This window comes from Aulonocara sp. 'chitande type north' Nkhata Bay, linkage group LG7 (genome assembly GCF_057382095.1).
Source record: "Aulonocara sp. 'chitande type north' Nkhata Bay isolate Kocher_YH1m ecotype deep benthic linkage group LG7, A_spYH_male_GT1.1, whole genome shotgun sequence".
In the NCBI taxonomy this organism is placed as follows: domain Eukaryota; kingdom Metazoa; phylum Chordata; class Actinopteri; order Cichliformes; family Cichlidae; genus Aulonocara; species Aulonocara sp. 'chitande type north' Nkhata Bay.
The window spans coordinates 44,924,667-44,950,162 of NC_141350.1; the positions used below are offsets into that span (position 1 = coordinate 44,924,667).

Below are 25,496 nucleotides of genomic sequence, written 5' to 3' on the forward strand. Positions count from 1 at the left end.
TTGGTGGAGGGATTTTTTTACCTTCTGGTCAGCAACCGCTTCTCCAAATCTTTGCTATACTAAGCAAACCGCCTGCAGGAAGATAGCTTTGTAGTCACTAATGCATAAGCTACTCTCAAAGTCTGTTTCTCCAAAAGAAAACTGTTCTTCACTAACGAGCACGGCATTTATTCCAAATTCCCTAATATATTCTGCATCTCACTAAATTCACGCTTCAATTCTCCCTGATATTTTTTTCACTTTCAGTTTTTCACTTTTTTATTCCCAGGCTCGGTGTAGCGATAAATGAGAAAAAATGCAAATCACAATAGGCTGACTGGGCTCAAAAGCCACACTTGTTGCTCCATTCTCACTGTTAGACATGTAGACCTTTATATTGTGTTAGCACATATACAGACTGCCGAGCACAAAGAATAAAGATAATCGCATTACAGGCGGGCAGTTTGGAAGCAGTCACAGGCTGCGCTTTAATGGAGGCGGTGGCAGTATGGTGAAAGCGTGCGTGCACGGGTGCTTGTGTGTGTGCTGCTTTGTGAGAACCAATTGAGGCTGAAGCAGAGAGCTGGAGAGAGAGGATCACAGCCTTATACACCGTGTCTGTGTCACATGAGAGGGGGTCACCCAGGATTCCCTTCAAGCTGCTCTTCAGGAAAAAAGAATGTTACAAGATTTGTTTCCCGCCTCGTTTACCGGATAGGATCAGCACGCCAGCGCTGCTGCTTTATCTTGTGTTGTCTATTTTTACATTTTTTTTTAAAGAAGATGCCGAAACGGGGAAGAAAAGTGAGGCAGACTATACCGGGAACACACTATTTAAAAGATCAAGACTCCTTATAGGAATCAGTAAGAAACATTATAGGTAAATTATCTTTTTAGGGTAGAATTTTTCTCCCATTTCTTTTTACGTGTTTCTTTTCCTCGTTTTAATGCTGTGATGCAGGAGCTTTGGAAGAATTGCAAATTAGCCTGTTTATCTCGTTGATTTGGATCTTGACTTTAATATAAGCCAAATATTTGCTCGTTTGAGGCTTTATTTAGGGCTCTAGACATACTGTCGCTTTGCTCAACAAGCTATGAAGTAAAAGTTTTACACGCCAATTTTATTTGCCTTTTCGCCTCGTGTCTTGATCACAACACGCTGCAAGGGGCTGTGCACTGAAACCAACCGCGATTTACAATCTGCATTTTCAGTCGAGGTGATTTTACTCGTGTTTTCTGCCCTCGGAAGAGGAAGGTTGAACTCCGCTGAGGGAAGGTTTACCTCCTTTCATTTGCTTGAGTTTCTTTTGCCTAAAAGATCAAGGACAGTAGCAAAGGGTCTGTCAAAACTCCGGAGAGCGAGGCTATATGAAGATCGAGACACAGTTGTTGCTTTTCCCTCGCAGAAATGCCAGTGCGTGCTGTGACCACCAGGTTCATGTACAAGGGACTTTGCACTATTCCAGATGTCCTCACCTACCGGACCCCTGTTATCCTGCCTGAGGATGAAGTGGAAGGTGAGGCTTGTTGTTTTTTTGCTATCTGTCTGTTTGCTTGCTTTGAGCATGGTTTCAACCAGTGACAGTAACGATAACAGCTGTAACTCCCGAATTCGAAGTTCAGCTGCCAAATCAGGACCCTGGAGAGCTCCAGAGGGTGTGCGCTGTACAACCTTTTCAACAAATCCGACACCAGATCTCTGTGTGTAAGATCTAGATGGTTTATAGTTTTGTGCTGGGGAAAATACCGACAAACTATGCTCTTACTTTTTTTCTTGCTTATGATTTTTGGCACAAAATTAAGCTGTAGAAATAGTTAATCGTGCTTTTTCCATTCATACATCAACCAAAAATTTCAATTTATCATCTAATCACAGCAACGGGATATTATATTGTGAGTAGACTGCATGTTTATACACTGCATTTCTCGGCTGTACCCCTGACCTCTATGAGACTCCGTTGCACCTGCTGTTATTTACTCATCCAGCCAAGACTGAGACACAGACTGACGAGTAGAGGGACTCTGAATTTTGTTAAAAGGGAAGGATCCAGTAATGGACAAAAACACTATAATGAATGTCAAACTCATAAATATAAAACTGCAGATTACTTGAAAATCGAAGGCAGACAAAACTCATCAATGAGATTGAACGATGGACTCATTTTGATCCATAAATTGCATCATTTCATCTTTTATGAATTGCATTAACCAGAAAAGAAGAAGAAGAAGAAGAAGAAGAAGAAGAAGAAGAAAAGAAGCTTTCATGCTGTACAGAAAGGGCAAGTGAAAGATTCACTTAAGCATTAAATTCACACTTGCTATTGTAACTGTAGGGCCGAGTTGTTAAAAATAGAGGTTTTGTTTTGCCAAAATGGTCCTCACAATGAGAATGCACACTTGGCAGCGATTTGGAACAAAGCCAGGCAGACTACAATAAAGAGATAAGTCAGATCAGATTTGATATCGCCAAGTCTTTTATGCATAGGGAATTCCATTTCCCCTTTCTTCTGTCTGTAGGTTGCCCGGTCCTCACAAGTGGCTGCCTGCCCTTGCTTCGAGCCACTCATTTGACATTGAAAATCCGCTATCTGCAGACACGATATAAATTAAATTAAAAGATTGGCTATGGAAAAGCAAGAAAAGAACAACAGCAGTAAAATGTTGGCGGGTGGTGTCATCAACGGCCATGCAGCTTTTCAGGTATTGGGCGAGTCTTTCCAAATTTTAGTTTACTAATTGAGTCATTAAATATTCAGAGTAAGACAGACCACTGAACCATGAATATTTACTGCAGGGAGGATTCACTGAGCATGTAATGCACTGCTACGTTTGCATGGCCTCACACCCTAGCAGTGCCCACAGTAAACAAGTAATCTTCCTGTTTTCACCTGCTCCAGTGGCAGGTAAAATGCATTAACGAGAACTGTAAGTTGATGAGGGAGGCAAGAGAGTTTAAGATGAACCTCTCCTGTTTACCAGCACAGAGCCAGTCCAAGGCTTTGAATCCGCAGCCTCCAACGTACCCTTTCACTGCTGCGCCACCTCAACGCACTCTGAGGGAGCTGCAGCACTGCTTAAATGAACCTTTTTGGTCTGCTGCAGTCCAGGGTTTCTGAAAAATTCCCCCTCTCTTCATAGAGGTCCGAAATTCAGACTGTAAATGTTGTTTCATCCACAAAATCTTTAATTATATTGGGGCAGAAGTTCCCTGATTGCACAGCTCACATAATTACTTTTTATAATCATATTTATGATAATCTTTTTTTTTCTTGCAAGGTGCACATATATACTCCAAGTGCAACTGGACATGTTTAGAATGATCCTTGATTCAGTGAGTCTGTCGCAGTCAGAAAAACAAACCTGATAAAACAGATAACATTTTATGCTTCATATAGGATTATTATCATTCTGTGCCATGCTGCCAATAACTTACGCAAGCCTCCATTTTCTCTCTACATGTATCCTAACATCTAAACTCATCATCAGGCTCACAGAAACTATAATCGCAGTAAATCAGTTTTTAGTATTGAAGAGCATGCAGGCGATGAGTTGTGCGGTTAAATCAATGGGACTTTTTTCTTGGTGACATTGTTTCAGGCACGGGTCGACTGCCACTTTGGAATACACACAAAAAAACACAATACAAGGACAAGAGGACCTTGCATCCTGTGCAATGACACGTGCTGCAACGTGGACAGTACATAGAACAACCCGTCCCAGACAAACAAGTTAAAGAGTTTCATTTTACCTCCAAGTTTTAGTGTTGACTGATTTTCTCCTGTACCAGTAAACCAGCAGCATAAGAGCTGCAAGATGCATTGTCTAAACAACCCCCCACTCGTTAGCTGAAACACAGTGGCAAGATGGGGAAAAATGTTGTGCATAGCCACATAGCCTGTGGGGAGAGTTTTACCTGAATCTCTGGCGTAGTCACTAGAAACCCAGGTCAAGAGTTTTTGTTTTGTGCAACGGTTTTTAAAAAGCTCAAAAAATATTATTATTCATCTTCATATAATATCCAGTACCTTTGAGATTTTCTACAAATGTGACCTTTTCAGAGGGTTTTAGAAAAAACCCCAAATCTGTTCAAACATCACTCATCTTTAGAAGTTTAAAGGGATGCAACAGGGGACTGAATGTGAAATATCACATAGCTTGTTCTCTGTTCACAAGTTCTTCAAATTTAATGCAGAAAACTGTTAATGATTTGTGGGCATGTGGTGAGATCTGATTTTCCAACAGCTGTTCAGTTACATATTGGATAAAGGTGGGCAGCAACACATTTCAGAGAGGATAAAAAACATCACCTTTTGACCTCCAGCCTTCATCTGAGTTTAAAAATATATAGCTATCAAACACCAGATTTTCCCATTAACAGCACCATCAGGGGTACCCCAGAAGCACCATGAACTGCAGTGCCTCTGTTTTTTTCATTGACTAAATATTATGTGCATTACGGTTATTCTACGACAAGACCTAGGGACCTTAAATGAGGATATAATTTACTATGATGTAAGGAATGACGTAACTTCTTTAAACTATAATGTAAAGTTGAAATTAAGAAAACAGCTGAAGATGGCATTAACTCAAAATTGAGTCAGATATTACAGAATCACATGTTTTCTGATTTTATGCTGCAATTGGATGAATATAACCAATAAAATGAAAAAGAAGTTCTAATTATTTCAGTGGTAGAATCAACACTCAACAGAGATTATATATAAATCTTTATAATCCTGTCATCTTAAGACTTTGCCATTTTAAGCTGCCATTTTATTAGGATCACAGTCTTAAGTGCAACATAATGACATCCCTCCCACCCCTCCAACAACCAAATCAGGCAGTAACTTACACTGTTTCCTGAAAACTGTACGAGCAAGTAAATGCATCAGTAGGAATGACAACAGTGAGGATTACAGAGACTTGAATGGACAGGACATCCTCTGGACTGGGTGAAGTTGAGGGAGGCTGATTAAGTGCTCGTAGCTCTTAATGGATATGCAGATCCCAGGGAATGTTTTTCAAACAGATGGTTGCCGAGGTGGGCAGAGCCGACAGCAAGGCTTCCTATCCTTTTCTCTGCCCTTGTGTCACGCACTTGTCATAAAGCCTGATATGAAGCCACACTATTGTAAAAGCAGCCGTTCTCCCGCCTCTTAGAAATCAGTGCGCATTTGTATATCTGAGATCTGTAGATCCCTCATGTAAAACTGGATCGGTTTAACTCGTGATTAAATCATCTTTTAAAAATCCTAATCTGGGCAATGTGGCGTTGGGCACTCTCTCTGTAACCGTGGAACAAAAAGCTGCCTAATTCATCACAAATTATACGTGATAATTAAGCCATTATGTTAATGACATAACAGCAATCACTATATTTAATCATGTCCCTGAAGAAACCCATGAAACATTTATGTGTGCATTTATCCTGTAAACACTGTTAGGTGAATGTCTATGTGGACATTATGCAGTGCCAAGTTTCTCTCTATTTAATAAGCACTATATTAAATCCCAGGTCCAGAGCCATTATACATGACCGACTGGATAACCTCTAATGCCCATATTGGAATTGATCCAATTCATAATTACACAAATAAATAAAACACTCAAAAATGTATATTGTATAATACAGGAGACTCGTACAATACAAATTTATTAGACCACCTGTCAAAAGAATAAGTAAAGAACATGTTTTTAAAAAAACGCATTTATAAATAAATATTATATTATTATTATTATTTTTTAGGCAAATAGCAAAATGAATTCATGTTTGAGAAGTCAGAATTACTCAAGAATAAATTCAAGTGCTAAAACTAATTTTTCTGTTCAGGAATGCACGTACGTAAGTGCCTGTAATTTGGCATCTTAATTGAAAATGATTTTTCTGCTTTTTTGTATAATGGTAAATTTAAAAATTCATGGAAAACAACAAGAATTGTGTTTTAGCATTAAGGAGCTTGCACACACAGGTGGATTAACTATTATAGCAACATAAAATATTATTGTATTAATTATCAATTCTGTTAATTTATGGCAGCTGTGGTGCGAGCCTTACATTGAGTGGTGCTCTAATTAATTTGTTAAGCACTGTACATGAGGTAACAGACACAGTCTGTGGGTCTTTATTGATGTTTTAGAGCTTACTAGAACAAAAAAAATCAGCATTTGTTGATTACCGGAATGATATATACAACATTTTCTGATAATTGTGCAAATTATCATTTTATTAAGACATGATCTTGCAGTGTCAGTATTAAAATGTCTAAAACACACCCCATAACCCAGAGTAAATTGGTGCTTTAACTACACATGTGCTGGCACAGATAAGACACTCTTTTTATGGCTGACAACAGCTGTGACTTCCTGCCAGTTAAATTCTTGGAGGTCTCTGCGAGCTTGTATCGTTCCTCGGTGCATCACCGACAGAGAATGTGAACAATATTTATAGATCACAACCAGCAGGAGAATCCCCCAGACATCAAGCATTGTAGTGGAGTGCAGGCCTTCTTCCACTTTGTATGCAAAGCTGTTGTCTTTTATGCTTACAAATGGAGTTCCTTTTTGCTGCAACATTGTAAGCAGGCATTATATGTGTTATGTTGGTTGTGTTACTGTATTGCAGGTGCCTAATTATACACATACAGTGACAGTGGTCAGGACAGAGGCTGGACATGCTCTGTACATATGCAGGTAACGCTTTGTAGTAATTCCATCATTTATAAGCTTTAATGATCATCATTTGCAATACATTAATATACAGAGTTGTATTAAGAAATCATCAAGCCATTTATAAGTTTAAATTAGAACATGACCACGAACAAATTATGACTACATCGTTAATAAGTGATGGATTGTGGGAGCCTCCCTGGCAGGTCACAGATGGTGCAAAGGTTCAGACTGAGGTCAGTACCCACTCGACACAGAACCCATGTGATGAATTTCTTTAACACTGACACGTTACAATCTGCTGGCGGTCCATCGTTCACAAATTTAATGTAATTTGTAGTTAAATAAGTAAGTCAAATGTTATTTCTGTAGCACCTTTTTAAGACAAGCATCTCAAAGTGCTTCACAACAAAATGCCAGAATATTTAAAAAATGTTTTAAAAAGACAAACAGAGTTAAAAATAGCACAATCATTTATTGTGCTTATAACAGGCTAACTTAAAAGTAATAGCTCATCAAAATAAAACCGTTATAAAGAGACGCTACAGTAAATACTCACATCTGACTTACAAAGAATTCAATGTCTGAATGTTTTATTTTTTAATCATTTGCTAATAATTTGTTCATGATCACAAATTTCACTTACAACAGATTTGTGTTGCCACTTATCAAACATCCTTAAACGTAATGTAAACTGTAGTTCATCATTAATTAAAGTTTTATAAATGACTTGTAGCTGAACATTATTATCAGGTGTTACACTTGTAAACAATACGGTTTAAAAACAATAATCATAAGCTGTGTGTTTAATGTAGCGTTCTGCGTGGTCAAAGATCTGGTCATTAATGTTGCAGCCAGACAGAAAACTTCACAATTTCAAATAACAACACTATCACAAGACGTTAATTATGAGACTGCATCCTTAATCTCCCCTTGTCTGCCGCTAGGCAACAGCCATATTTCATTCACATCATTATACTGAGCTTGGAAATGCTCAAACATTGAGCTAATAAATACTCAACCGGTGGCAAAAATATACTCTCACTGGTCACTTCATTAGGCACATCCTTCAACCAGTTTGATTTGAGCTTTGTGACGTGGTGTGTCAGCCAGCCGGAAGCATAAATGTGCTCATAAATGGTCATTAACAATACTCAGGTAAGCTGTGGCATTTAAATGATACTCAGATGGTACTAAAGGGCCCACAGAGTACCTGTATAAAAAAGCCCAAAGCCGACTGTACTTCCTCAGGAGGCTGAGGTCTTTTAACATCTGCAGGAAGCTCCTGAGGATGTTTTACCAGTCGGTGGTTGCTGGAGTACTTTTCTATGCTGTGGTGTGCTGGGGGAGCAGCACAGCAAAGAAGGACTCATCCAGGCTGGAGAAACTGATCAGGAGGGCTAGCTCTGTGGTCGGCATGAAGCTGGACACTCTGGTGACAGTGGCAGAGAAAAGGACATTAAAGAAACTGATGGACATTATGGACAATGCCAGGCATCCTCTGCACACGGCCATTAACAACCAGAAGAGTCTGTTCAGTGACAGGTTGCTTCTCCCAAAGACAAGAACTAACAGACTTAAAAACTCCTTTGTCCCACACGCCATCAGACTGTTTAACTCCTCTCTGGAGGGGAGAGGGAGGGGAAACAGGAGGACAAAGGAGGGAACAACTAAGCTGTAGTGCCTCTTCACCTCACTGTGCAATACCTTTTGTGCAATACTTTTGTAAATAGTCAACGGTGCAATAGACTCAATACTTGAAATGTGCAACTCACTTGTATTTTTATTTTTATTCCTATTTATTCTATTTATCCCCTTCATATATTTTATTTATATTGTCTCTGTATTTATATATATGTGTGTGTGTATAACTCTGTAACTTCTGTCGGTGCTGTGCTTTTTTGGAAATCGAATTTCCCAGAGGAACCCACCCGAGGGATTAATAAAGTTCTATCTTATCTTATGATGTGCCAAGAAACTATCCCCTACACCATTACACTACCACCAGCAGTTTAAATTATTAACAGAGGGCAGGATCCATACTGAATGTTGCAGACTCATCTGAGCAGGCGGTATTTTTCCAGACTTCTGCTGTCCAGTTTTGGTGAGCGTGTGTGAACTGTAGCCTCGGTTTCTTGTTCTTAGCTGACAGGACTGGTACCCGGTGTAGACTTCTGCTGCTGGAGCCAATCTTCTCCACAGTTCAGCACTCAGAGATGCTGTTCAGCACAGCAACTTACTGTTGCCTTCCTATCAGCTTGAAGCAATCTGGCCATTTTCCTCTCAACTCTGGGATAAACGAGGCATTTTAACTGAGAAATGCCACTCACTGGATATGCTCTCCTGGTTGTGTGGTGCAATGGTTTATACGGTTGCCTAACAAGCAAAAGATTCCCAGTTTAATTAGACGAGGAAATACAAATCCCTTTGGAGGAGCGTCAGGAAGAGTAAAGATCTGCCAAATCAAAACATCCGAAGCTACCCACTGTGGCTCTCTCCTGTGACTAAGGGAGCAGCTGAAAGTAGCTTTCTCCACAAACCCTAGAGATGGTTGTAGGGAGAAATCCTGGTTGCAGTTTCTGAAGCAACCATGCCACTTTTAAAGTCACTTCATTCACCTTTCTTCCTCGTTTTGTGGGCTCAGACTGAACTTCAGCAGGTTTTCTCTACGTAAATTGATCGAGTTGCTCTCAAGTGATAGACTGGTTTGCATTAGTCTAATCAGGTATTTGTACCTAATAAAGTGGCCAGTTAGCATAATAATTCTACGTTGTTGTTAATAGAATCCTACAGGTCGAGTTAAAGGTCAACGTCAGTCTTAAATAAATTGAAATGGGAAATTTTGTCCTAATATGACCCAGCAATGCATCCATATCACTGGAGAAGAAGTTTGCATATTCTAAACAGTAAAGTTAATTCGTCTGTTTGTTAAAAACTCCACTTTCCTTTTGTCTTATTATGAAAAACATGAGAAAGTTAGTAATGACAATGTGTATAAAAACCTGAATATCATAAAACAGCATGGAAAAAGAAGAAAAACAAGATAAGAGCAGAAAATCAACACTTCCCTAACAAAAGACATCAGTCGAAGACAAATCTGTGCTGCCTGTCTGATAAGTTCAAAACAAAAGCTAATAAAGTTAAGCTGTAATTCTCAATAATTTTCCTGAAAGAAACCAGTCGCATGTTTTCAACTCAGCCCACAAAGAGCTGCAGGTAGTCATTTTAACCTTCCTGCCTTCTTGGGACCTTTTTGTGCCACTGCTATGTGTTAAATGGCTGCCATTTCCACTGTGTTCAGTGGAATATAACCAAACTTGCCACAGGATAGTTTTTACCTGTCAATGTTAATATTCCAGTGTGAATTCCTTAAATCAGCCTAAAATGGCTGAGTGGCAGAAATCCCCACACCCATCACCCTGGGGACCATTTTCTGCCCATTGACTTCCATTATAAACGCTATTTTTCATCCCCAAATTATCATTATATGATTTTATTTTTTCTTCTTTTCTTGGATGTCAATGAAGACTCAGGGCCTTGAAGTTTTAATTTTTAAATTGCAAAAAAAATGCAAAAAAATAATGGCAGGTCAAAATGTATGTTGGTGCCAATCTTTGGTCCATCTAAAGGCCTACTTATAATGACAATCACATATTACTTCAACTGGTTTTTTGTGGAAATATTTAGTTTCGTTTTTTGTTTTTTGGGGCTTATAACACAGGGCGCTCATGTAATAACACTGGGATTTGAAGGGTTAAAACAACGACAATATAATTAAAACTTTACATGACTATTTCAGGGAGAAGTAGTTTTACAAGGTTGGCTAATTTAAAGTGGAATAAAATATGGATATGTGGTCTTTTTATGGCGAGGCTGAGAATGGTCCCTAGGGTGATGGGTGTGAGTTTTTTAAAGGATGGCAGGAGGGTTAAGTACTTTTACACAGCAGGGACTCTTATACATGCCGGGCTCGTGCAGGGCATCATCACTGTGTTCAGTGATGGCATGTTTGTGTAAATGTAACAATACATGCAGGCTACAAATCTGCAGAAGCAAGTAAGTAGATTAAAATGTTGTAGTTTTAGAAGGTGATTTGTGTATTAATCCGTCTCACTGCTGTACACTATGGGGTTAGTGCATCTTTTTTGTCACATCACAATTGATCGTTATCATATTTTTGAAGCGCTCAGTTCGCACATCAGGACAGATAAGAACAGGGCTGTGAGGGTGTCACTCTGTACTCGTTGTGTCCCCTCGACACCTTCTACATGCATCCGCACTGCATGAACTCACATTTGTCTCGTTGTTTTGCGATAAGCTGGGATGGAGCCAATTAAGGTGTGTAAAAATGAGTATTTAAACAGCTCTTTTGTTTGTGTGCTGGACAAGAGAGCAAAGTCTGGAGCTCCCCGAACAAATTAGTTCACTGTTAGGTGCCTGCTAATGTTGGGGGGGGGTTAGTCACCTGGAATCAGTTGGGGTTGTTTGATTCAATATAATCATCCTCTAAGCAGCTGTTAATGTTATTTAGTGATGTTAAAAGTCGCATTATTTTGACAGCATTTGTATTATGTGCCGACCTACTTTTGCTCTAATGCATTAGCAGAGCTCTCTCTGGATACTGATTAATATGACTCACATGTAGTATCAGAACGACGGATGTCACGGGTGTCATCATACTATTACTGACATATTCCCATGGGAAGGTGAATTATTTAATGAGTAGATGTGACTCATCTCTCCCACTGATTTCTTTCTTCTTCTTCTTTTACCTTTTAAACTGTTTTCCACCAGAAGTCTTCTTTTAATAAGAAGACTGCGCTCCTCATTTGTTGACCAAAAGTTTACTTTTAAGTAGAGCATGTTAATTAGTGCCAGCGACTTTCTCTTGTCACCTCTGGACATGCAGTCTGAGGTTGCCGGAGAAAGGTGCCTAATTTAAGATTCCCATTTATTCTGGAAAAGAATCAAGTAACGCCTTTATTTTCATCCCTTTCATCCCAGCAACTGGCTGACACAAAAGGTCCTGTTTGATCCTGACTAACAGGGTGCAATTAGCAGGAAGGCCTGAGTCTCCTTTCTCCTATGCAAATGTAGCCTCTGAATGTGACTGGACACATGTACATGTGCAATTCATCTGGTTTAGACTCACGTAAATTTGACATCTGATATGAGACCTGAGCGTGAGTCTGACACATGAAATGAGCTTTAATAATGTGGTGAGATGGAACATATTGTGAAGTATGAAGTCATGTTCAAGCAGTGACTTCGGGGCGGTGAAAAGAGGCTGTTGTTATTCTCTTCCGTTCACTTCCTGCGGAGCAAAGAGACTTCTTCATCTACCCCCTGCTGTAACAGCTCTATTATCGTATCGTTCAATGTCATGATCATTACTGAAGGTGAAGAGGGGTTGTTGTTTTTTACAGTAAACTGGACAATCACAGTAGGGCTTTCTCAGCGGTGGTAGTGCATGGTCGATACCTTTTCTCGAGGATAACACTGCTTGTGTTTGTTTCTTCTGAAGGCAGCAGTCGTTTCCTCTGAACTTCCAGCATTTACATTATCTCCTCCCATGCATGAGAAGCAATGTGAAAGAGGTATCTTTTAGCTACTCTCTGTCCCGTTATCTTTATTTTTCAATGGGACCTTTCATCAGCACTTATGGTGTGATGGGTTCACTCAGCTCAAGCACTTAGATGTGACTGAGAGCGCTGAGGGAAGGTTACAGTAACTATAAGCCATCCACACTGCTTGCAGACTAAAGAAGAATTAGCTGATAAAATATAAACAAGGAAATAAATGCACAAATCCCAGGCATCTCTTTCTCTTTGGAAATCTCGGCAGCAATGACACAGTGGAGGAGTTCCATGCTATCAGTATTATTTAGTAACAAACGGCTGAGCAATTCTGAGCTACAGAGCTCAAAGAGAGGCCGTCATCAATCAGTTGTTCTCATACAAATATTAGAGGAGGTTTGTTTTCTAGAAAGTGTTAATTTTAACACATGCTGTGCTATGATACACTAACAATAAGGATAATTTATGGTGAGTATTTTTTACTTCACATAGTTGCAGTCTCATTAATTATAGTTTAGCTATTAAACATGACAAAATAAAAGATTTACCTTGGAAATATAAAGATCATAAACAACCTCACATCCATAAAATTAGGGATGCTGTTTAACATGTAAATAAAAACAGATTTTGATGGCAGCAACATGTCTAAAAATATTTGGTTTGGGGGCAACAAAAGGCTGCACAAGCAAGCAGTACAAAACGTAATCAGCTAGAGAAAATTTTGGCTACTAATTGTGGGTAATTTGCAACAGGTCAGTAACATGAGTTATTATAAGAAGAGCATCTTAGAGAGGCAGAGCTTCTCAGGTGTAAAGATGGACAGAGGTTCACTAATCTACAAAATATTGCATCTACAAATTGCTAACAAACTACTGATCAGTGTTCCTTGCTATAAAACTGCAAAGACTTGGAATATAATGTACAGTCATAATATCATCAAAAGATTTTGAGAATCTGGAGAAATCTCTGCATGCGAGGCTGAAACTCAGTGTGAGACACCTGTCATCTCTGGGCCTTCAGGTAGCACTGCATTAAAAAAAAAAAAAAAAAAGCTCAATCATGCAAAGAAGGAAAAGAAAAAGCCAAGTGTGAAGCAGCAATGACAATCCAGAAAGGCCAGGCTTCTCTGGGCCAAAGCTCATTAAAAATCGACTGAGGAAAAGTGGCAAACTGTTCTGTTGTCAGAGAACTCATTTTTTAAATTCTTTATGGAAAATATGGAGTAAAAAGGAGAGGGACCATCTGGCTTGTTAACAGCACTCAGTAAAAAAGCCTGCATCTCTGATGGTATGCGGGTGCATTAGTGCATATGGAATTGGCACCTGAAATCTGCAACGAGATCAATGCTGAGAGGTATACACAGGTTTTACACCAACATATGCTCCCAAACAGAATAGTATTTTTCAGGGGATGACTATTTCAGCAGGATGATCCTAAATTGCATGCTGGATGGCTTCATAACGCAGGAGACTGAAGTGGACAGCCTGCAGTCCAGACCTTTCAACAACTGAAAACATTTAGCACAACATGAAATGAAAAAGAAGATCCAGGACTGTTGAGCACCTAGAAACCCAAAAGTCCACCAGCTGGTCTCCTCAGTTCCCAGACATTTATGCACTGGTGTTAAACGGAGAGAGGATGCTACACAGTAGCAAACATGGCCCTGTCCCAACTTTTTTTTTTTTACATTGTTGCCATCAAATTCAAAGTATGTGTTTTGCAAAGCACTTCATTCTGTTTATATTCACAGTTTTCATAGATAACCAAGATTTTTTGGAATTGTGTTTGCCTTTATACATTTGCAATTCTGCTATCTCTGTCTAATATCTCTTTTTATTTATTTATTTTCTTAATTGTTATGCAAAAAAATGTCATATTTGGTGATGTTTATCTCCTGCACGCTTTTAAACACATTAGGATTTAAGTAAAGGAACCTCAGTGACTTTTTTGACCCTGTCAGCAGCACTGAAAGTCTGCCAGTGGACTTCAGTAGGCATGGACCATTTTCAATTTTTTTTTTTTTTTTTTTTGCTGCACCAGCGACCACCAAGAATATCTCTGTTAGGCGGTCATAAAGGTCAGCAGGATCTGTCGGCTTTCATGTTCATGTTTTAACTCTTTTGGAAGGTCAACAGACTTTTAAGCCCTGACCTCAGACCTGGCTAAAGTGACCGGTGTTGTAGACAAACCAGCTGAAGCTTACACAGGTTGTTATATTTAGGGAAAATTTGGAAGTTTTTGGTTAGATAAAAAAGAAGGTAGTGATTTAAGAAAGAAGACAAACATATCTGTTAAATTAATCAAAGGAACCCGGTATATTTAAATTGAGTTTTATATATATAGGACCATTTCTTACAGTTATCTCATCTCAAAAAACCTAAAAAACAGCAAACAATTTTTTAAAAAGAACCTGGACCCCATAACTGCAGATCAGGAACATGCTGATCTGCAGAAAGGACAAGGCACAAACTACAGGAAAGAGAGGACAAAAAGTTAATGACATGCAACAGTCATGCATGTCATTAAGGAAAGGGGCTCTGCAGGATGAGCTGGTAGCAGCAGGGATGGTTCGGGGTCATTTGATCCAGCTCATACTAGAAAGAAAGAAAGAAAGAAAGAAAGAAAGAAAGAAAGAAAGAAAGAAAGAAAGAAACAAACAAACAAACAAACAAACAAACAAACAAACATACAAAGATTTTTAAAAGTGAAGTTGAAGGTGCTTCCTCCCCTTGAATTTCTGCTTCTAGAAACTGTTCTAGGAACTGCAGTCTGAAAGCAAAGTGCTCTATTGGGACAGTTCATAGGATGTGATGTCTTTAAGATACCATTGGGCCTAATCATTGAAGTCTTTGTATGTGAGAAGAAGGATTTTAAATCATCCTGGATCTACAGAGAGCCAATAAAGAGAAGTTAATATTGGAGAAATATGATATTACTCTCTAGTCCATGTTAGTACTCCCTGCTGAAGGCGTTTCAAAGAGCCACTGGGATGTCCGGCTAATAAAGGTTTACGATAGTGCAGTAACAAAAGTATCACTCTGAGACAACATGTTCCTAATTTTGACAGTATTACACTTGAGTCAGTGTCATGTGGCTTCTTTTATTTCAATGACACACTCAGTCACTGGAATAAAATGTAGTGACTGCTGGTGTTAAATATAGTGGGGCGAAGCCACTAGCTCAAATAACCTACACTAATGCAGATCAACAGATAAAAAATTATCAGACCTATCAGCTATCGAGGTTACAGTCACCATTATGACAATGTTAGTCCAACTTGCTGTGAAATTGTCAGTCAGTATTTCTTTTTGCTTTGATATGGAACAATTTGATGAAATTGTCACCTTTGCCTCAGTAAATTCAGATGGTTGTTTGCAGTAATACCCCTCGATTATATGCTTTTATACTTCTTTCCCTCAAGTGACTCATTCATTCAACTTTTGTAATAGAAGATGTGTGAAGGCCAATGAGAGTGCTCAAACCAACCAATGACAAATCAACGTTGTTTGCTGACTACTTGGCGTGTTTTGGAAATTTGTTGAAGATGGTTTGGCAAAGGGATGTGAAGTGTGTTCATTCATGGGTAAAAACAGTTGGGTTTGCAAGTTTTTGTAACGAAACAGGATCACAAGTTAATGTCATGCTGAGAAAATGAAAGGCTGATTTCTCGAGATAATCATGCAACTGATCACAAGAAAACAAATTCTTTGTCTCTGGGATCTCGGTAGCTATGAAGACGTGTAATTTCACCATCTAATTACCAGTGAAATTAAGTTTTGCAGCAGCATCACAGAAGTGTACGTGCACATAAAGTTACTGTACAGCAGAGAATAAATAAGGAGGGTCGATCTGAAAGTTTTAACACAACACGGTTTCTGCTCGTGTCAAAACCTTGACTGAAGTATAGTCTGGAACTGAATAAATGACACTCCTTCATTTTTAAGTTAAACCAGTTGCTCCAGTTTGCTGGATGCCATCTGTGCTGGTCAGCATGAACTATACCATGATCAGGAAGAATGGGCCACTTAAAAAACACTTGATTTAATTTCTATTTATCATTGTTCCCATCAATGACAAATACGAAAGCACATCAAAGTAGAAGCTGCTGCCTGCTGTGCATCTCTCAGCAGCACAGATCCATGGACAGCAGCAAGGATGTTCATTTCTTGTCATCTGCATGTGCGAGAAAGAGAATGTTTTACAAATCTACCCTTATCTGTGAAGATAAGCTAACCTTTATGCCAAGAAGCAAAACCACGCTCGCTTTATTAAAGTGAAATCATGATAAATAACTTTCACCCATGAATCATTCATCAACAACAGCCTAAAGTTATGCTTTATCCATGAAGCTAACGATACAGAAAAGGAGAAAATTGTTATTGTTAGTATTTTTAAAGCCTCCTTCGTCCCATGGAGAAAAACAGACAAAAACAAAATGTATAAAGAATCTTTAGGATCTTTTCAGAGGATCTCTTGTCATATTATGTGTCATATTCCCCAGGGCATCACAGCAGCTCAGACTTGGTATAAAATGATGAAAATGAGATTTATTATTCCACAATTAGATAAACCGTGCATCGATATCTTAAGATAACTAGATAAATTAGCTTATCATCATAAGATATCAGAAAAAAAATAACTGAAGGCATGGCTGCTCTCATTTCCTGTAGCGTTAAACAGAAGCAGTCAGAAGCAATTTGTGTTTTGGATTTGGATACAAGTGTGATACACACATATATTCTTCATGAAAAAACTGTCCCTTTCTATTTCATTACATATTATCTACGCATCAGCACTTATTTCCGTGAGCCCTTCTGTTGGCTTTCTTTTAAACTATAACAGCATAACTGCTTTTTCACTCATCTCATTAAAACCTAATCATTCATGCACAAACAACAGGCATTTTGTGATTGATTGTATAAATGCTAAAAGCTAAGATTCTGGAGTTATTTTTAAAAGTTGTTTTTGTTTTAGAGTTTTTGTTATTTTTACATCCAAAAGTAAAATCCCAGCAGGACCTCCCAAATCGGAAAACAGTTTTACTTTATTTGTGATTTGTGTTATCTTTCCAAGATAATACAATTCTTATTTGTATTGTTCACTCCTTTCTAAATCTCTAGTGCTCATTTAATACATAATTTTTTTAAAAATTGATTTAGATGGATTGATAAGTAGGCCAGCACAGAAGCTGCTTTCTTTCTAATGGCCACCAGGGGGCAAAACGACTTCCATTCCCGACTTTTAAATAAAAACACTTAGCTGAGGGCTTTATGGCTCTGTTACACCAGAGTAAAAACAAGACAGCAACCTCCTTGCAGCTAGAAAATTTGGTGGATGAATTAAACTTTTTAGCTTTCGGAGACGGATTTTGAAAGTAGTTGTGGCAACCAAGTTGTTGCTCAGAGGTTGAGTGTGCAGCACCCCGAGCCTCTGGGTGGGAGATAGCTTGCTTCCAAATAATCCCAACTGGGAATGGATTCTTCCTCAAACAGATTGGTGAAGGTTTGACAGTAATTACCATCTAATTTATAAATGCAGATGGATTGCTGACAGATTGCAATCAATCTGAGTCCATCTGCACCGATTAGCTCAACTCATCTGTATCATAGTTAAGTTAGTTTAAGTTTGTTTTTATTGTGATTTTCATGGTATGTACATGGCAACAGATTTGCAGTTTCCAACACAGGTAATCAGCGTATTGTTATATTCAGATCACATGTAAATGCCAACTTGACCCATTCAATAGGAGACTGACAGCAAGTGACTGATGTGGTTTGGGGACTATTAATGGGTCTCAACCTTCAGAGCAAACATTTAAAGGTGGTGGCCATGGTCTCCAAATGCTATTTTCACCAGCATGACTTGCCTGATGAATATTGAATATAAAAACCATTTTGTAAAAAGAAAGATCGATAAGTCTCAGCAGATCTGTTTTCGAAACTCTAAGATGGCGAACAGTGGATGACACCAAAGTGGCCATCTTTTATAATGTATGAGGTCATTCTTAAAAAACTAAACACCTTGACACTTTGTTTACATTTGATTCGGCTCATAACGGTCTTCGTGTCTGAATAAATGTAACAATAAACAGTCAAGCATTTACATAATGTCTTGTGCCACAGTCATTCATTCACATGGCAATTTATTCTATATATACAGAAGTTTATCGATCAAACACAAACACTACTGGATGCATCTGGCCTCCATATTTGCCCATGGACACTTCAACTTCTAGTCTGGATTGAACCACTGACACATTTCACAGCATTTTAGGAGCCACGCTACTGTTGCTGCTTTGAGCAGTCACCTATTTCACACCAATATTAATAATTTGCTTGATAATATTGCTTTCAAATTGTTTTCCTCCACTCTCATATTGCAGAATTAACTAAAAATATTCTGTCATACAGACAGAATATAAATCATCAAATCAGTGATTCAAAGATTTTCACCACCTGGCTTCAGACAGCCGAGTGGGTGCACCCTCACAGCAGTGCAAGGTTACAGATATTCTGATCAAGGACTCAAAGTAAACACCTGAGTCGGCTGAATGTTTTCCACACTTTAAATAAAAATTCAGTTCCATCACTTTGCTATTGTTGTATTGTGTGTTTACCTGTGCGTATTTGTTTATTTGCAAGTGAACATTTTTCCAGGGATATGTAACATGCAATGTTAGTACGAACGTCTCACAATGGGGTGCTTAAAGTACTTTATCATGCCCAGTGTGGCACACAGGAGCTGGATACAGTACTGTCAGTGATCATGTAACACTGACTTTTGTTGAGTCTTACCACATCAATAAGGTTGTAGTACTTCCTTCTGCAAAATGAGCTTGACCCATGTGGGCACACCGGGAGTTAAGATGTCAGTATTGATTGGATAAACGTCCGTCTCTTTTAACTTTAAAAAGGACAGCCTTTATCAGAAGTAAATCTACATATTCAGCTACATAAATAAGCCAATCAATTATGTTGGCGATATCAATACATGAGGGAGAAAAAAAATAGTGAAGCGCTTCAGTCTGTGGAGGATCAAATCTTGACAAACAACATTTACATGTTAAAAAATGCAAATTATAATCAAAATTTTCAACAAAGTAAACACATATTGTGTCCCTCATGATTCCATGTGTGTATTTTATTTATTTTTTTCAGATAAATATTCATTCCTCAGTGTGTGAAACAATCTGTAGTCCAGCCACTGCTCAGCTGGCTAAGAGAATTCATTATTTGTCACTGGCATCAGAGGTCACAACACTGAATCTGGGATTGTGCTCAGGGAAGATAACAAAACTCAAGCAGTGCTGCTGGGAGTAATTTAGACAAATATGTTGTGTCTGATGTGTCAAGGTATTGCACAGACAGTGCCACTTGTCCAGAAGGACCTCAATTTACGTTCCAAAGACTTTGTCTTGTAGTGCTTTATTTTATTTTTTAAAGAGGATTATACACTGCCGCTATAACCACAATTTGCAAGCTATCACTTAAAAACTGCACTCATTCATGTGCACAAGATGGATAGCTAGTGCTCGTCCTCATCTGGGCTTGCATGCTAATTGTGGTTGCCAAGTCACATAAATGCATGCAAATTGGTTTTCTACATCATATAAGCACCCAGCATAATCACATGCTTTACATATGAACAGTTCATCCAAGCCTTTTGGTTTAAAGCAATTTTCAAGATAAAAGAGTGCATGTTTAGCTTATTCTGGTGTTGAATGATGAATGTCTAAGTATTCATAGGTTTCTTGTGGATTAGGTGGATGTCTACGTGTTTGTTCTGTTAATTCCACCTTTTTATTCTCTGCAGTGTCTCGGGCTATCACTGCTCAGGTATCGGCTTATATCATTGATATATTGATGTAAAAATTAGACTTCCAGTTCATTTTGTTTCTTGTTTCATCCAATCAAGCAACGAGCTGAGCTAGCATCCAATAGTCTTGTATATTTGAGGATCTACATCAAAGAACTACCGGCATTCAGCGCCTTTGAAGTGCAACTGCTCTTTTTCACCACTTCAAACAGAATACAGTGATGCCGAGTGAGGACAGGAGCCAAATGCCAATGTTTATGGATTATTTACCAAAAGTTGCAGTTTTAATTAGAAACACATGAACCTGCTTGCAGCCTTCAGTCAGAAGTGATTGTATTATGACCACAGTAGCAGGTACTGGCTCAGAAGATCACTTACTATGAATGAAGAATAACACTGCATCACAGTGGGAAATCCTTTAAATATCTGTCACAGATAACACAAGATACAGATAAACAAAGCAGATAATAGTTTAGCCAGGAGGACTAGAGCATTGCCTTTTTCATTATTTGCCATTCATTATTATTTACCAGAGGATTGAACTTTACATTGCGCACTTACTGTACATGTTCAAACACCTCTCTGCTAATGGTTGTGTAGTATTACAGTCTGTCTGAATGCTCAAGCATTAACGGTAGCTTTTGAAGCACTATCTACAAAACCATTAGCACTTGGAGCCAAAGCACTGGCTCAAACTAAATGCTTTACATTTATAGAATAATTTCTGCAAAGCTTCACTCAGATACCTCACTTCAGGCAACACTTTCAACACTACCTAGCTACAATATTGCAATATGATGTGAAGGATAAACAACTTTCTCCTTATTTGTATTAATAGTGTGTTTTATTCAGATGGATTTTTCTGTGTACACAGTTGTTTACTCGTTTAAAAAAAAAAAATTGCTATGCCCTGCACACAGATGAGCCACAACCATGTATTTACACACACTAACTCATTGGGTGGTTAGTGCTTCATGCGCTTATTAAAATGATAGTTTGTAGGTAATTATGGAGGCAGTTGTATTTTACAAGAGCGTAATGAGTTTTGCAGCAATTTTATGCTTTTGCAACATGTAAACTGTTTTGCAGGTTTGAAGAAGGGTTTTGTTGGTGGTCATTTTAAATTTAGGCATTTTAAATGAAGAAAGAAAGACTGCAGTACATGATGCTAAAACACGCATCTCCTCTTTTTGTCTCTCACTGGGATGCTGAAACTTTTAATATTGCTCATGTTCTGTGGGCTGAAATTTTAAAATGCAGCGTTTCTGTCTCAGTCTATTCTACTGAAACAATCAAACTACACTCTCATAAAAAGTGTACACTAAAGGTCTATTTCTGTCTCTGCAGTTCCAGTGTATATGTACGTCTTTAAGGGCAAAAGTTTGTATGCTTCAGTGCACTGTAACGATCACATTTGTACCTCTTCTTCTTTTTAAGGTGCAACATTAGGAGACAGCTGGCCAACAAGAAATTAGGCAATTTACTCTTAGATTTAAAGTTTCTGCTGTTTGGTTTAAATAGATAAAAGTAATTTGGTGTATTCTGACTTGTTTAACTCGTGTATACCAGCAGCAGGGTGCAGTAGGGCAGCACTGTCGCCTCACAGCTAGAAGGTTCTGGGTGTCTTTTCCCTGTGCCTGGTGGTCAGAACATTCACAAGCAACTTGCGTTTCTCTTTTTAGATAGCATGCTTAACATTATCATTTAAAATCAATTGATAATTAGTTGTACTGTTTCAAAAGGTTGTAGCTTTCTGTATTAGACATTTCCAAAACATTGAAGACCAATAGTTCTTTCAGTACTGTCTGCTTCCCACTCCTTGTCACACATTTTACCCAAACATTTACCGAACTGAGTTTAATTTGGAGTCAGTATTTGGAGGAGGAGCATAGTTTCTGTAGGATTTATTCAAAAAAGAAATGAATATCTTTACTACTGTGAAATATTCTGGCTCATGGAATAAAGAAACTTGGAGAAAAAAAGTTGCTTTCACTCTTCAAACACTCAATATTCAGCTATGCCTCCTCTTTCTCAAAACACAAACATCTAAGACAGAGGGATTATAGCCTTTTGAACTGTGACCCACAGCAGCTAAAAATATCAATCCCTCACAAACTACACCCCAGTCAGATAACTGCATCACATGTTGTGGACACCGGTATCCCCATTCCTTACAATCAGGAGCTGCTTTTACTTTAAACTCTAAAAATAAACACCCTTTACTCGCCGACGTTGAAACCAACATGTTAAAAATCCGCCAGTTCAACGATAGCCCTCAAGTAACATGTTCGTTCTGTGTGCCTTCTTTCACTTCGCAGAGATCCGTGAGGCTTTCAAAGTATTTGACAGAGATGGGAATGGCTTTATCTCTAAGCAGGAGCTGGGGATGGCCATGCGCTCACTGGGCTACATGCCCAATGAGGTGGAGCTGGAGGTTATCATCCAAAGACTTGACATGGATGGTGGGTCTCTCTTGCTCTCTCTGCTGCAATTATTCCAACATGTGAGCTGCGTTAATGACTCGTCAATGTTTCGCTTGTTTCATCAGGCGATGGCCAGGTTGGCTTTGAAGAGTTTGTCACATTACTTGGTCCTAAACTCTCTGCTGCTGGAATGCCTGACAAGTTCAACGGAGCAGACTTTGACTCTGTGTTTTGGAAGGTATGTACTGTCCCATAATCCCCACCAATAAAGTTTAATCTAGTCATTTGAATATCAATCCCTCACAAACTACACCCCAGTCAGATAACTGCATCACATGTTGTGGACACCGGTATCCCCATTCCTTACAATCAGGAGTATAATCAAATTAATTACTCTAATATCTGATTTTTATAAAATATTTATACACTGCTGTTTATTGCTGACCTGCAATTTATGTGCATCACTGAGGGGCATCAAGGCAGAAGTTCTTCCTCTGCTAATTAGACCTCTCCTGGTGTTTTCTGTTTTCCCAGTGCGACATGCAGAAACTGACAGTGGATGAGCTGAAGAGATTGCTTTATGATACTTTCCGTGACCACCTCACTATGAAAGACATTGAGAACATCATCATGACTGAGGAGAACCACCTGAACAGTCCAGAGTCCCATGTGAACATTGATAGTATGTCTTATAATATCATTTTTATAGTATTTCATACATTTCTAAAGCTCCACTGACGCAGTTTTGTTCTGTCTCTTCTTCCCTTTCTTTCCGCAGCAAGCCCAACACAACAGGAAAAACACACTTGTGTGCGTAAAAGCCTGATTTGTGCCTTCGCTATCGCATTTATCATCAGCGTCATGCTCATCGCAGCGAATCAAATGCTCCGCAGAGGGATGAAGTAAACACGCGATGCCTGCTGGTTACAAACGGATTTACAGACAGACAGGGAAAATGCAAATGTTAACCAAAATACTTTATCATTTTGGGTTTTATTCACAGCTGACACCCTTGATGATGCAATCATAGGATCGCTCTGATATGGATAAAATGATGTCATGCAGTGGTTCTGTGTGATCACTAATCGTAGTACAGACAATAGAGAGAAAGGTATTTCAAGGGCTGATTGTTATCCAAAACAAGTTACATCTCATTCATTAAGATGGCTGATGTTTGCTAAGATTAGACAGAAAATCAGGCTCCAATTCTCCAAAATTTCAGAGTGCAGCAAGTGTTGTAACAATAGCTGTGCTTTGTCAGTGCATTTAATGTTGCTCTCAAGAACCCTGCCATTTGGAGTGCACCAAATAACGACAGCACCAATGATAGTAATAAAGCAATACAAAAGCGGGCCACATACTCCGTAATTTCAAATCGAGCTAAAAACATAAGGACAAATCACTGTGCACTGCATGCTGTCTCTTATGTCTCTGTTTACTGTATTGTGTCATGACTTTCAACTTGCATCAGGTCTGACAGACTTAACCAGCACCTTCTGCGATCTAAAAATACCAAAAAGAGCCCCTCAAATTCAAAACACAAAACTGGACTACTAATGGATGTATCAGTCTGTCAGTCAGTTCGATTTAATTGGTTCATCCCTTTATTTCCATGAATGTTGCATGTCATTCATGGCACCCATACTGTGAGATCTAATGAATTTGGCGGTGCCCTGTTTTGTTTTTTCTCTGCTATTTTGTTGATATTTTTGCTCAGTTTTTGTGATAGATGAACCACAAATGGGTGAGCTGCATTAGCATTAGCATTAGCATGCAGTCACTCTCATTAAGATCATGCTGCTGAGCTAAGGCTAGCATCGGAGTGCTGCTGTACAGTTTCAACAAACTGCTACAATGCCTGAGCTAAAATATTGTCATGTTACATTTATTTTAAGACCAACACAGAGAGTTTCATGAAGTCATTCAAACTGTTAGGTTTGTTTCTTGTCCCACCAGTTGCCACAAACCTAAATCATGCATTCGCTAATTTGTAGCTTCAGCTTCTAACAAAGACCTCAATTTGAATCAAAATGAAAGCGCATTATATTTAAACAAATGGACAAAGAGAAAATGTGAAAGCATCAAAATATTTGCAGCGAGAGGCATAAACCGGTCAACAAGCACAACAACTGGATTCACAGCTCAAAAGAGAGGATCTACAGTTGTGATCCACAACGCATGTTATGTACTCTAGTCAAATTATCAGTGGAAGAAACTCCGACAGGCCTGTTTCAATAGAAATGTCACACTTTTTTCACAGTTAATTATTTTTGCTTTAAAGCTCAGAAGAATCTTTCTTGGCTGAGCAGATTGAGATTGCTTTGTAAAGCAAATTGATATTTTGTTAGCTGTAATGTGAAACAACTGTAGCTGAAGAATTAAACTTCAAAAAAAAATCACAAGAATTAATAAACCAGACAAGAGTGTGTGTGTGTGGGCTTTATATAAAAGCTCCAGATACAAAGAGAAATACTGGTATCTTGATGTCCAGCCAAACGAATAACATGTTTTATATCCATAGCCTGCCTGCAATACATGCACATGCTGCATGTTTCAAATGTGCGCATCTGTAAGACGCATCAAAATCATAACGAGGCACTAAAAAACATTTGAGTAGCTGTATGACACGAGCTACCAGCTATAAATAAATCAAAAGAAGTTTAGAATTTAGATAAAACTAAATAATAATTGTATTTATAGCAAATAAGTATGAAGTAATTCAAGCTGCAAAATTGCATGTACATTAGATTAGAAGTAAATGTGTGTTATATGTGTGTGAGATTATTGAAATCTGGTGTAAGTGTTCAAATAATTATGCAATTTGTAAAGTGATCATTGCAAAAAAAAATATCTCAGTATTTGACATTTTTCTGTAAATGTCGACTTTTTTGTGGATGTGCACAGTATTACAGTTTTTCGCAACTGTTAAGACACGTTTCTTGGCGATTTCTGTCATCTAAAAACACAAAACCCAGTTTATAAAATAAAAACCTGAATTTAGACAAGTCTCCTCTGGTAATATGACTATCATGACTCT

At 38.5% G+C, this 25,496-nt stretch overlaps 1 protein-coding gene across 3 annotated transcripts; it reads left to right on the forward strand.

Moving 5' to 3' along the window:
* Positions 1–624: 624 nt before the first annotated feature.
* Positions 625–24,061, forward strand: cabp7b (calcium binding protein 7b). Of its 3 annotated transcripts, none has more exons than XM_086300699.1 (6): positions 625–859; positions 1,386–1,496; positions 22,355–22,498; positions 22,585–22,697; positions 22,994–23,141; positions 23,238–24,061. In XM_086300699.1, the coding sequence occupies exons 2-6, from the start codon at positions 1,388–1,390 to the stop codon at positions 23,363–23,365; spliced, it is 642 nt and encodes a 213-aa protein (XP_086156825.1). In that variant the 5' UTR covers positions 625–859; positions 1,386–1,387; the 3' UTR covers positions 23,366–24,061. The 3 variants fall into 3 exon arrangements, with proteins under 3 accessions (XP_086156825.1, XP_086156826.1, XP_086156824.1); XM_086300700.1 differs by having other exon boundaries at positions 625–843; XM_086300698.1 differs by having other exon boundaries at positions 625–1,496.
* The last annotated feature ends 1,435 nt before the right edge of the window (positions 24,062–25,496 follow it).